The 12,181-nt window shown below is 56.8% G+C and overlaps 1 protein-coding gene across 1 annotated transcript in view; it reads right to left on the bottom strand.

Moving 5' to 3' along the window:
- The window catches only part of LOC148220720 (Fc receptor-like protein 3), a 79,513-nt gene that overhangs the window by 6,605 nt on the left and 60,727 nt on the right, over positions 1–12,181 (bottom strand). Inside the window, exons 7-8 of the mRNA XM_088181051.1 lie at positions 659–878; positions 266–568 (exon numbers count right to left, since the gene is read on the bottom strand). Of these exons, the coding sequence (XP_088037177.1) occupies positions 266–568; positions 659–878 (523 nt within the window). The remainder of the gene's footprint in view (positions 1–265; positions 569–658; positions 879–12,181) is intronic.

The following is a 12,181-nucleotide window of genomic DNA, read 5'->3' as shown; positions in this document are numbered from 1 at the left end:
AGGTCTCTGGGTCAAGAGCTGTTGGTGTCACCCTATGGCTCCCCCACTCTGGGGGCTTCACCCCAATCCCTGGGATCCCCATGCCTCCCCATTGTCACCCACCCCGGCGGTGCCACCAGTATGAGCCCCCAGTGACAGCCAGGAGCAGGAAGAGGAGTGTCATGACAACATTCACAGCCACTGCCGGGGACAGAGGGGGACACACACTGCAGTGACCCTGAATCCTGGGGGTCCTGAACAGCCCGGTGAGCCCGTGTGACCCCACCTGTGATCCAGTGTCCCTGTGGTGTCACCTCCAGGGCCAGCTCTGGGCTGAGTGCCCGGAACACGCGGTGCCCGTCCTGTCCCAGCTGGTTGGTGGCCACGCACTGGTAGGTGCCCGAATGTCCCACATCGACGGCCCCAAGCTCCAGGAGGGGACCCCGGGCCACCTCCTGCCCATCGTGCAGCCAGGTGAAGGTGACAGGGGCTGAGCCCAGCTGCACCGAGCAGCGCAGGGTCACGGGGTCACCTGGGCGCACCTGGAGTGCCGGGGGACCGGAGGTGATGGTGGCATTGGCCACGGGCACTGCGGGGACACAGACGGGGCTGGCAAGTGGCGAGGGGGGGATGGGAATGCTGTGGGTGGGGTCACCTCCAGCCCGAGGGTCCCGCTCACCCAGGACGGTGACATTCAAGGGGGCACTTTTGGCCACGCTGTCCCTGTCACTGACCCGGCACTGGTAGTGGCCACTGTCATTGTCCCCAGCGTGCCGCAGCTCCAGGCGAGAGCCAGTGCCCAGTGGTGTGGCCGAGCCCCCATGGTGCCAGGAGAAGGACAGGGGACCTGTCCCCGTGGCCACAGCGCAGCTCCACACCAGGCGGTCCCCAGGTGCCACCTGTCCCCTGGGGTGCTGCACTGACAGGGACACCGCTGAGACTGGAAACCCTGCAGGAGTGAGGAGACAAATGGGGACAGTGAGGGACCCGGGGGGGTTGGGGAGGGGCTGGTGACCCCAGTGCAGGAGAGGGGGACAGAGATGGGGGGGGTCTGCAAAGGGACCCCAAGGAAGGATGAGGGGTTCAGGAAGGGGCCATCAGGGAGGGGTGAGGGGACCTCCGACAGGGGTCAGGAGTCCTGGGTGGTGATGGGGGTATGCGGAAAAGATGTTGATGTATGGGGACACCACATCAGGGCTGGGGGACCTGGGGAGGGCCCCGGGAAAGGCAGGAGCGACTCGATGGGTTGTATGTCCGCAGACAAGTCGGTGTTTCCCCAACTACAGGTGGCATGGGGGCTGTGGGGGCTCCCCGTGCCCATCCCCGCACTCACTGCGCACTGTGATGCCAAGCCGGGCGCTGCTCTTCTGCGCGGTCCCCTCTTTGGAGCGCACCTCGCAGCTGTAATTCCCCGAGTGGGAGACCCCTATGGTTACGGATTTTGGGGTGATTCTGGAACCAGCACCGGCCCCAAAAGTGCTGCTGGTTTGGGGGAAACACCCCAGGTGGATTCTGAAGGGCTCTGGGTCTGTGCTCCCCATCCCTCCGGGGCTTTTTCCTCTCTTCATTTTCCATTTCCCTCCTTTAACCCCTCAATTTTACAACCCCCCAGTTTGTGCCTTGATGAGCCTGGGGCGCACCTGGGCAGGGAATGGGTTGAGGGAACCCCAGGGTGGGGGAAGCAGGGGTGAGGGGTCTGCAAGGAGGGTTGGGGAGGCCGCGGGGGATGGGAGTGTCCGGCGTTGCCCCCACAACAACAAGAGGGAAACTTTCTCTCTCCTGCAGTAGAAGGAAGAGGCTGCTTGTGCTGAGAGTCACACGGGGCTGGTTCTGTCCTGGAGGGCACATCCAGGGGGTCCTGCCTGAGGGGATCCTGTTCTGGGGGTCACACTTCTTGGGGGGGGTTCCTGTCCTACATCCCAGCCCGGGGTCCCCCAGAGCCTCCTCACTGTGGGGAACACAGGCCTAGAGACCTTCAAAATCCACCTGGGTTGACCCCAGGACACCAGCACATTGGGCGGGCTCTGCTGGGCCCTGGGTCACCCCAAAATCTGAGGGACCCAAGGAAGGAGCTGTGACCCATGGGGCTGCCCAGCCACTGCCCATCTCTGGCACCCCCATTCCCCTGGGATTCCAATCAAGGGACCCCCAATTCCTTATGTCCCCCTTCCTTGGAACCCCCATCCCAGGACTGCCATTCCCCGAGATCTCCATGGCCCAGGACTCCCATTCCCAAGGAACTCTTCCACCCAAATTCCATCCCCTACAATCCCATTTCTCCCAGAACCTTGATTATCCCTGGACCCTCCTTCCCCTTGCACCCTCATCCCTTGGACCCCCATCCATGTCCCCAAATCCATAAAGCACCCATTGCCCTGGGACTCCCATCCCTGAGTCCCCCAACCCCTGGTGACTCCCCCTACTCAAGCCCTTCCATTCCCCTGAACACCCATCCCTGGCTCCACACACCTTCCAAGCCCTCCATTCCTGGAGGGCCATGGCCCACCTTGTGCCACCCAGTCTTGTCCCCAGCCTGTCCCCAGCTGCCCACAGCCTGTCCCCAGCTTGGGGCCAAGCTGCCCCCACCAAGGGCCACCTACCCATGAGGAGAAGACCTGACCCCGCTTCCTACCCCTTTCTTCTATGAGCCGCCAGCCAGGGGACAGGTGGCCACAGCAGCGAGTGACAGCCAGTGCCCATGGCCGGGGACAGCGGGATGGCCGGGAAGGTGGCGCTGCTCCTGTGGGGTGAGTGCCCCGGGCACGGGCCTGACGCCCCGGGGATGGGCCCCGGTGAGGCAGAGAGCGGTGGGGAGGGGGCACAGGGGGGCTGCGGGGTCCCCTGAGGACCCCAAGGCCAGCAGAGCCAGGGCATGGGCATGGACCCCAGTGTGAGCAGAGTCGTGGGGTGGCCCTGGGGACAGGAACAGTGGGACAGGAACAGAGGAACTGGGATGTGGGGATGGGAAGAGGGAGATCGAGATGTGAGGACAAGGATGTGGCAAAAGGGCTCGGGGACCACCAGTGTCACCTCCTGGTACAAGGACAGGCAGCTCTAGGGGCAGAAGGGATTCGACCTCTTCCTTGTCACCGAGAGTGGCACCTACACAGGTGACAGAGCCGGCAGTGGGCTCAGCCCCACCGTGATGGTGTCAGATGGTGAGGGAGGATCTGAAATGCTCAGGGTGGCTCCCTGATAGGTCTGGGTGGCTCCACTCTGTGGGTGGCCTCACAGCCCTCGTTTGGCCTCACACCCCTCGTTTGCATCCCAGTGCACCCCAATGTGGTGGGATTTGGTGCTGACAGCTGTGCCATGGGACTGCTCCTGGTGTCCCTGGGACCCTCCCATGCTGTGGACACTCAAGCCAGATGTCCCCGCTGCCATGGGCACCCACTTTGGAGCTGTCTCGTGTTCCTCAGTGTGACGGGACCCTCCTGTCCCACAGAGCGGCTGGTGCTGCAGGCGCCAGCACGGGCGCTGCTGGAGGGGAACACGGTGACACTGCGCTGCGGGGGCTGGCTGGAAATTCTGTCACCAGGGCGCAATTTTTTTGCAAGGATGGGAAGGAGCTCAGAAGGTCCCTCAGGGGCACTGAGCTATCTCTGTCCCCTCTGCAGCTCCACAACAGCAGCTGCTACCACTGCGGGGGGTTGGTGGGCTCAAAAATGCCACTGTCAGCACTAGTGACAGTGACAGTGCGTGGTGAGCACTTCCAAGGCTGGAACTCCAATATCCTGACACCCAGAAAGCCACTTCTCAGAAAACTCAGAGTCACAGACCTCACCCCCGTCTCCTTCTCAAAGTACGTTTGGGCTCTGAGAGTTGCCCCACCCACACCATCTCCAATTCCACACATTCCCTTTCCACCTCATCTCCCCAACACCATCCCCAGCCCAGCCCAGCTCACAGACCCCACCACTGGGTGTCACAGACCAGGGCAACTGGGACCGTCTGGCTCCAGGGATCCCCACCCAGCACATCCAAGCCATGCATCTCTAAGTCCAGCTCTCATATCACCCGCGGCACATCAGGTCACATTCACCCTACTGAGCATCACCCTCTCAGGGGACTGAGGCCTTTGGCATTGAGGTGAATCCCCCCATTGATGTGCCTCATGGCACCCATCACATCCCACCCATGCCATTTTGCACCCTCCCCACCATCCCCACCATGCTTGGACACAGCGTCCCTTATCCCACCCTCATCCCATCCTCATCTGCCACCCCTCACCCATCACATGCCCTCATCCCACACCACATGATGATCCCCAGCACCACGGGGTCACTGTCCTGGATGAAGGAGACCCTCTGTCTCCAGGTGCCACCATGCAGACTCCCTCATCCCCAAATGCCGGGTGCCAGCCCCTTCCCCCCGCCTCAGCCCTGTCTGTGTCCCCGCAGTGCCCGTGGCCAATGCCACCAACACCCCCGGTCCCCCGGCACTCCAGGTGCGTCCAGGTGACCCCGTGACCCTGAGCTGCTCGGTGCAGGTGGGCTCAGCCCCTGTCACCTTCACCTGGCTGCGTGACGGGCAGGAGGTGGCCCGGGGTCCCCTCCTGGAGCTTGGGGCCGTCGATGTGGGACATTCGGGCACCTACCAGTGCGTGGCCACCAACCAGCTGGGACAGGACGGGCACCGCGTGTTCCGGGCACTCAGCCCAGAGCTGGCCCTGGAGGTGACACCACAGGGACACTGGATCACAGGTGGGGTCACACGGGGTCATTGGGATTGCAGGATCCTCAGAGTGAGAGGTGACCCTGATGACTTCTGTCCCCAGCAGTGGCCGCTGGGCTTGGTTGGTCCCTCCTCTTCCTGGTCCTGCTCATGAGTGTAACTGTGGGCTGGCACAGGTGGAACTACATGGGTCGGTGACAATGGGGAATATGGGGGCCCTGGGGAGCTGAGGGACCAGCTAAGTGTGGGGTGGCACCCACAGCCCTTGACTTGGGCAGCGCTGAGCACTTAGGACCTCTGCTCAGGATCCTGAAGGATTTGCGGTGGTGTCAGAGGGTCTTGCAGGTATTTTGAGGGTTCTTTCTGTGATCCCGGAGGAATTTGGAGGTTGCTCTTCCCTGTCAGGCTTGAGCTTCTGGAGACTCAGGAGGTCCTGAACACTGAGGTGGTTCAGGGGGTCTGGGGGCTCACCAGGGATGCCCAAGGTTCCTGGGAGAACCTGAAGGTGCAGTGGGGTTTGAGGATTCCTGAGAGGGGTCAGGGCCATGGGGAACCCCACAGTTACCCCTCCCCTCTTTCCTTTGCAGCTGCCAGGAAGCAGCAGGAAAGGTGAGTGGGGGGCTCAAACCACACTCGCCCCTTTCACCCCAACCCCCAAGACCTCCCATTCCCCCCCACACATCCCCTTGATTCCCTCAGGGCCCCCCCGGAGCCCCCGGCCCCCCAGAGGAGGGGGAGGTGCTGTACACCCACGTCGTGGTCACCAAGCAGACGGGGGGTGAGTCCGGGCTGGGACACAGGGACACGTCACCCATGGGTGTCCCCGTGCCCAGATGCCACAGCCAGTGTCTCTCGCAGTGTCCCCCTGTGCCACCACACTCCAGGATCCCGAGGTGACCTACGCAGAGCTGGCAGCCACCCATGGGCGACCACAGGAATGTGGGGCCATCTACGGGAATGTGCTGTGACACTCGGGGCACGGCTGGGAACTGGGGTGCTCTGGGGGCACTGGGAGTACTGTGGGCACTAGGGGACCCCACTCATGGGCTGCCACACCTGTGTGTCCCTCCCACTGCCCCCGTGGGTGCCCAACATTCACGCCTAAGTGCGCACAAGTAGGCGGTCACGTTTGCGACTGCACAGAGCACCCAGAGCTCCCCATGCCCCCAGAACCCTCAAGGGCTTCCCCACCCCCTTCCATTATAACCAGTGGCTCCCCATTCCACATCCAAGTGCTTCCTGAACCCTCAGACAGTTCCCTATTTCCTCCCCACAGTGTTCCCAGTATCCCCAAGGGCTCCCTTTCCCCTCCCAGTGCCTCTCCATTGCTCCCAGTAGATCCAGGTGGTTCCCATTCTATCTCCCAGTTCCCCTGTACTCCCAGTGCCTCTGCAATGCCCCTCTCAGCACTCCCAGTACACCCACGGCTCCTCATGTCTCCTCCCATGTTGGATCCCTGAAATCTGGAGGTTTTGAAAGTTCTGTGCTTTCACACAGAGAAAACACTGAAAAACATTGCTTTTTACCTGAGGCCTTGGAGACATCTTCTTGTTGAGGAATGGCTTACTGATCAGGGTCATGGGTCTTTGGAAGCATTGTTCGATCAATCCCCTTGTTGATCTGAATAAGACAGGCTGTACATCATTTCACAAGTGTTTCAATATGTTTTAATGTGACAAGGGCACTGTAATCTTGTCATCCTGCTCTAATGCAACTTTACAGAAGTTTCTCATGAGAACAAGGAAGAAACTTGGCAAGAAGAAGCAGCGAGGCAGGAATCTGCAACCAATCAAAATATGACAGCTGCACTTGTTGCTTGCTAAGTGTATAGAAAACCATTGTAACAGAGAATAAACGGAGCTTGCTTTATCAATCATATTGATTGTCTGCATGCCTTCCCTCCCCGTCGCTCGCGTCACCCCGCATCTTCTAAATATGAATGATGAAATAGAAATCATGTGTGTGTAGTGAATTAGAAGTGTGTGCAGTGAATTAGAAGTGTGTGTTTTCATGGGGTGATGGGTTTTAAATTTGAGGTTTTTATAGTATAGCAATAGGTATGGGACAACATGGAGGTTTTTGAGTGTTGTCTCTTTCTTTGTTCATCTTTCTTCTTCTTCTTTCTTCTTCATGGTTTTCTGGTAGTAATTTCTGGTTGGTCAGTCAGTGTCACTCTAAGGGTGATGGGAATCTGGTTATTGGTTCAAAAGTATAAATAATGTAGGTGTTAATTCTCTATTGGACTGTTTGCCATAAAAGACCTTGTAGCAGTTGCATCTGTAGGCATTGTTCCTCGCTTCTAGCAAGTAGTGGAAGGCTGTTTTACTCCATGTACTTTCTGATAAGATATAATAAACATCCAAGCCTGAACACCAGAGAAACTGTTTCCGTCGTGTTCCTGTTAATCCTGACTCTGAGGGAAGACAGTCGAGACAGATGACAAACCACTAATTAAAGTGATGCAAACCCTCACCTGGCTGTTACACTCCCAGTGCCCAAGGAACACAGGACTCATTGCCTTTCTATTGGAACCAAAATGCAGCTTTATGGTTAAACTGGCAAAAATGGTGTTTCTTTGTTCAGATCTGCCAGGCTCTAGGGATGGGATTCTCCAATTTTAGGCTGCCACTAAAAACCAGTGCTCTAGATTCCCTTCTGCCCTGTCTCAAGCCCCTCTTCTGCCGTGTTCCCCACACCATGATGTCATAAAGGCCCTGGGGCGATCTGGAGCCTCCCCCTTTCCCAGGGCAGTTGGGATCAGGCCATGGTGCAGGGACGGGTGTCAGGGTTAGGAAAAGTTTGATGTCTCAAGACATTTTGGAACACCTGTGTGTGGCAGGGATGGGTGAGACAGACTCCTGTATTTCAGTCAGTCTGTCAGCCATGGAACACTGGGGACAGAGTGACGCTCTGCCAAACCCAACTCCTGAGTGGCCAAGGGACCAGGAGTCCCACCTTGGCAGAGGCCCCTTGGTGGCCCAAGGGCTTCGAAGGCAGAGCATGAGGTGGCCAAGTGTCTGAGCCTGTGTTCTCTAGGAGTGTCTGTCCCATCCGTGCTGGAACTGAAGAGACCAAACTGTCTTGGTTTAAAGTAGAACCATCTCCAAGGAAAGTAGGAACTTCTCTGGAATGGAAAGAGGACGCATCCCTCCAAATTGTTATAATTGTAAAAATTATGGAGCTATCAGGCAAAAAAAGTCTGAAAAGGAATAACAGTTCATTGCTAGGAAATTTATAGAACTAAACAGAACAAAGAGCAACACAAGAACAGAAATTTCCAACCTGCTCAGGGCTGTTTGTTCATCTTTGGTGCAGTTCTGGCCACGGCCAGCAGGGGGCGCTGCAGGGAGCAATCCCGGCCAGCAGGGGGCGCTGCAGGGAGCAATCCCGGCCAGCAGGGGGCGCCCCGGTGACGCTCGAACCCCTCAGGGGCCATGGCGGCCTCGGGCGGGAGGGACCAGGGGAAATCGCTCCTTTTGCAAACTCACGCTTTGCACCAATCGCTCCCAGCACCAGCACCGGCAGCGCCCGGGCAGAAGAGACCAAGGCAGCAGCTTGGATCCCAGTGCCCAGGGGCAGCGGAGCAGTGTCCCGGGGCCAGGCACACACCCTGCGCAACACCCGCCACCGCTCTCCCTGATCCCCAACGCAAGGAAGGCACCACCCAACCCCAGGCAGCTCTCAGCTCCACAACAGCACCTCTCGGGCCTTTCCAGCACAACTCCTGAAAACCCTCAGCCTTTCACTGCCTTTTCCTCCTCCAGCCCTGGCACAGCAGCTTTGGGAATGCTGAATTGCCCTGGGATGTTGAGGAAAGCAGGTGCTCCTTGCTGACACTGCCAGGGCTCCTCAGGGGCTCCACAGCTCGTTTGGAGCTGCTGCTCTTCCTGGGCCACTGCTGGTCCCAACACAGCAGTCAGTGGGGGATGAGGAGGAGGAGGAGGGCAGAGTCACAGCACCGAGGACTCTGCAGCTGCAGCTCGTGCAGAGGGACAGCCTGGGCTGGGAGCAGTGCATTGGGATGGTAAAATGGGGTGAAATTGAAGCTGCTTGGGCCAATGCCCCTATTCTTCTCTGAGGGCTGCAGACCCTTAACAAGCAGCTGAAATTTGTGCCAGGGTTCCAAAATGTCAGCCTTGCTGCTAAACCATCCCTGTGCACAAACACTCGGCTCTGCTGCCTCTCCCAGGCACCTTGGGCTGCTGAGGCAGCATTGCACACATTTTGGGGCTCAGATGCCCCCATTTCTGCCCACAATAAGATTTTTTGCTGCCAGGAATGTTTTGTGGAGCTTGTCACCTTGGCCACTGCACAGGGATGGGCATTGGCCAGCACTGCTCTGGCCAGCCCCAGCTGGCAGCCAGGACCTGAGGGTTCCCACCACCCCCTTGGCTTTGATTCTCACAGCTCTCGAGCTGCTGCAAAGGTGAGAATTCTTTCTGTGGAGGAAAAAAGGCCCAAGTAGCACAAAACCAGGGTGAGCCCAAGCAGTGGCTCTGCGAGGGCCTTTGATGGTTTTCAGAGCAGGGCTGGCTGGAAACCCCCCCTGCAGGGGCAGCTGCGAGGGAACCAGTGCGGAAATGCAGCAATTGATCATTTGGTCCCTGTGCCCAAGGCACTGAGAGAGCCCCAGAACTGCTGCAAATGCCACAAGGATCTGCTCAACAACCTGACCAGGACCCTCCATCTTCCTGAGCTGAGCAGGTGAATCATTACAAAAAGTGGTATAATCTTGGACAAAGACCCTCTAACTAATGAAAGTTACAAAGTGGAATATTTATTCACTGGCGGGTGGCACGGGAGTCACCTCTGAAAGGTGTGACCGCCCCGAGCAAGGTTCTTTGCCATCTATTTATTCCCCAAGATCTTACATACAATACATATGCATAACCCCAGTACCTCCCATCCCCATTCCATATTAAAATGAGCCCATTAGTCCTTTACGCGTGTGCAGTTCTTCTCTTGAATTGGGTTGGTGGTCTCGAAATAGGTCAGTGGTCTCGAAGGATGAAGTCAGGAGAGTCTTCATCAGGTCTCTGTGACCCTGTGGCACAATCCAAGGCCCTGTGCTTCATGGTTTACAATTTACTTATTTTACGTTCTTCTGTATGTACATTTCTAATAGCAGACAATTATACCACTTAGCTCTAGCCTAGGCATCTAGAAATTATTAACCTACCATTTACCTACCTAGCTTACATCTTGGTCATGGAAACTACTTCTATTCTTAGCAAAAATTTTAACTTTTTAAAACCGTGATTCACAGGCAGAGCTGAAGAAACAAAAGCAATTTTCCCCGGTTTAATACAATAGCTGCATTTTGTGTCCAATAAGAGAGACAAGGGTCCTGTGCCCCCTGGCATTGAAGGAGGGAATGGGGAGCCCCTGGGGGTATTGAGAGCACTGGGAGCACTGGAACGTGGAGCTCTGGGCAGCCCCACATGGGACCCCCCACTCATAGCGAACTCCGAGGCAGGCTGGGCACCCAAGGGAGACAAGGGGGGGAGGGGGTGACACACGGGGGCTGCCCTCAGACAGGGACCACTAGTGCCCCCAGTGCCCCCAGTTTCACCCAGTGCCCTCAGTTCCCCCAGAGCCCCCAAGTGCCCTCTGGTGCCCCGAGTGTCACAGCACATTCCCATAGATATTCTCTGATTCCCACCGTCACCCATGGGTTGCTGCCAGCTCCGTGTAGGTCACCTCGGGATCCTGGAGTGTGGTGGCACAGGGGGACACTGCGAGAGACACTGGCTGTGGCATCTGGGCACTGGGACACCCATGGGTGACGTGTCCCTGTGTCCCAGCCCGGACTCACCCCCTGTCTGCTTGGTGACCACGACGTGGGTGTACAGCACCTCCCCCTCCTCTGGGGGGGCCGGGGGCTCCGGGGGGGCCCTGAGGGAATCAAGGGGATGTGTGGGGGAATGGGAGGTCTTGGGGGTTGGGATGAAAAACAAAAGTGTGGTTTGAGCCCCCCACTCACCTTTCCTGCTGCTTCCTGGAGGCTGCAAAGGAAAGAGGGGAGGGGTAACTGTGGGGTCCCCAGCGACCTGACCCCTCTTAGGAATCCTGAAAATTCACTGCATCCTCAATTTCTTCCAGGATCCCTGAGCATCCGTGGTGCCCTCCTAGAATTCCTGAATGAAGCCAGTGCTCTGGACTTCCTGATCCCCCAGGAGCTTAAGCATGGAAGCGAAGGGGACCATCCAAATTTCTTAGGATCACAGAAAGAACCCCGAAAATCTCTGCAAGGCCCAACACCATTCCAAATACTTCATGACTCTGAGCAAAGGTCCTGAGCTCTCATCACTGCCCATGTCAGGGGCTATGGATGCAGCACCATCACCCCCACATTTAGGTGGCCCCCATCACTGGCAGGGTTTTTGGGGTTCCCCGTGGGTCCCTGAGACTGCTTCGGCAGTCCTCAGCTACAGAGCACATTCTCAAGCCTTTCCCAGACAGAATTTGTTTCACGGCGAGCTCTCAAACCAGCAAGGTAAAGAGATCGGAATATGCAGAAAGGCACAAATCCATGGTTTATTTTATGAAGGCATCCAATCTAGCATATTCAATGGTAAGGGTTTTACAGGGGTTTTTATCTCTTTTGAGGGTTTTACATTTCGCACCAATTACCAAGGGAATTCTACATTTTAACCAATCCCCGAGGGATTTTACATTCAAAGCTGGCCTATGGATACTAAAAGAAAATGAACCACTAATACTGGAGATAGATAAGAGGGTTTACCAAACGGGGGGAACTGGATTCCTTTTTGTATTCGACATTTAACAAGCCTTTTCTTATCTTTAAGCTATGGTTTTCCAAGGGGCCTATTCTGGGGATACAGAGAGAGACTTTCTTCTTTATGAGTGTTTTCTGCTCAATCTACAGCCCCCTAGCTCCCCAGGGCCCTCATTGTCCCCATTGTCACCCACCCATATTATTCCACTTATGCCAGCCCACAGCTGAACCCATGAGCAGGACCAGGAAGAGGGACCCGTCAAGCCCTGCTGCCACTGCTGTGGACAGAAGGGACACATCAGGGTCACCTGTCACTCCAGGGGTCCCCCAATCCCAGTGACCTCTTGTGAACTTACCTATGATCCAGTGTCCCTGTGGTATCACCTCCAGGGCCAGCTCTGGGCTGAGTGCCCTGAAAACATGGTGCCAGTCCTTGTTGTAACTTACTAGATGTATTGGAAATGGTAGATTCTGTGACCCCTGCAATATCCTGTGGCCTGGTCCCTCCCGTCTGGCCATGCCTAGTTGGCCAAGATCCAATTTCTTCCCTCCCCCTTACAGACCCTAGAAAAGACATCTGCACCTTGACCTCGCTCTCTTTTCGCTCCTGGAGGAGCACAAGAAATAAAACTAAGAATCTCCCCAGGGGCGAAAGAGCCTCTTTTGTTATCTTTTATTCATATTCATGTGGCAGATCTCTGATGTTTCATTCTAACATCTGAGCTAGTCGGGAACAAGGGTGAAAGTCTCGACAGGCAAAGCCACACGTCCTGTCCCAGCTGGTTGGTG

The sequence above is a fragment of the Sturnus vulgaris genome, chromosome 31 (genome assembly GCF_052056855.1).
Source record: "Sturnus vulgaris isolate bStuVul1 chromosome 31, bStuVul1.hap1, whole genome shotgun sequence".
In the NCBI taxonomy this organism is placed as follows: Eukaryota; Metazoa; Chordata; class Aves; order Passeriformes; family Sturnidae; genus Sturnus; species Sturnus vulgaris.
Note: the sequence above shows the minus strand (reverse complement) of the source record. Positions and strands in the feature narration are given on the sequence as shown.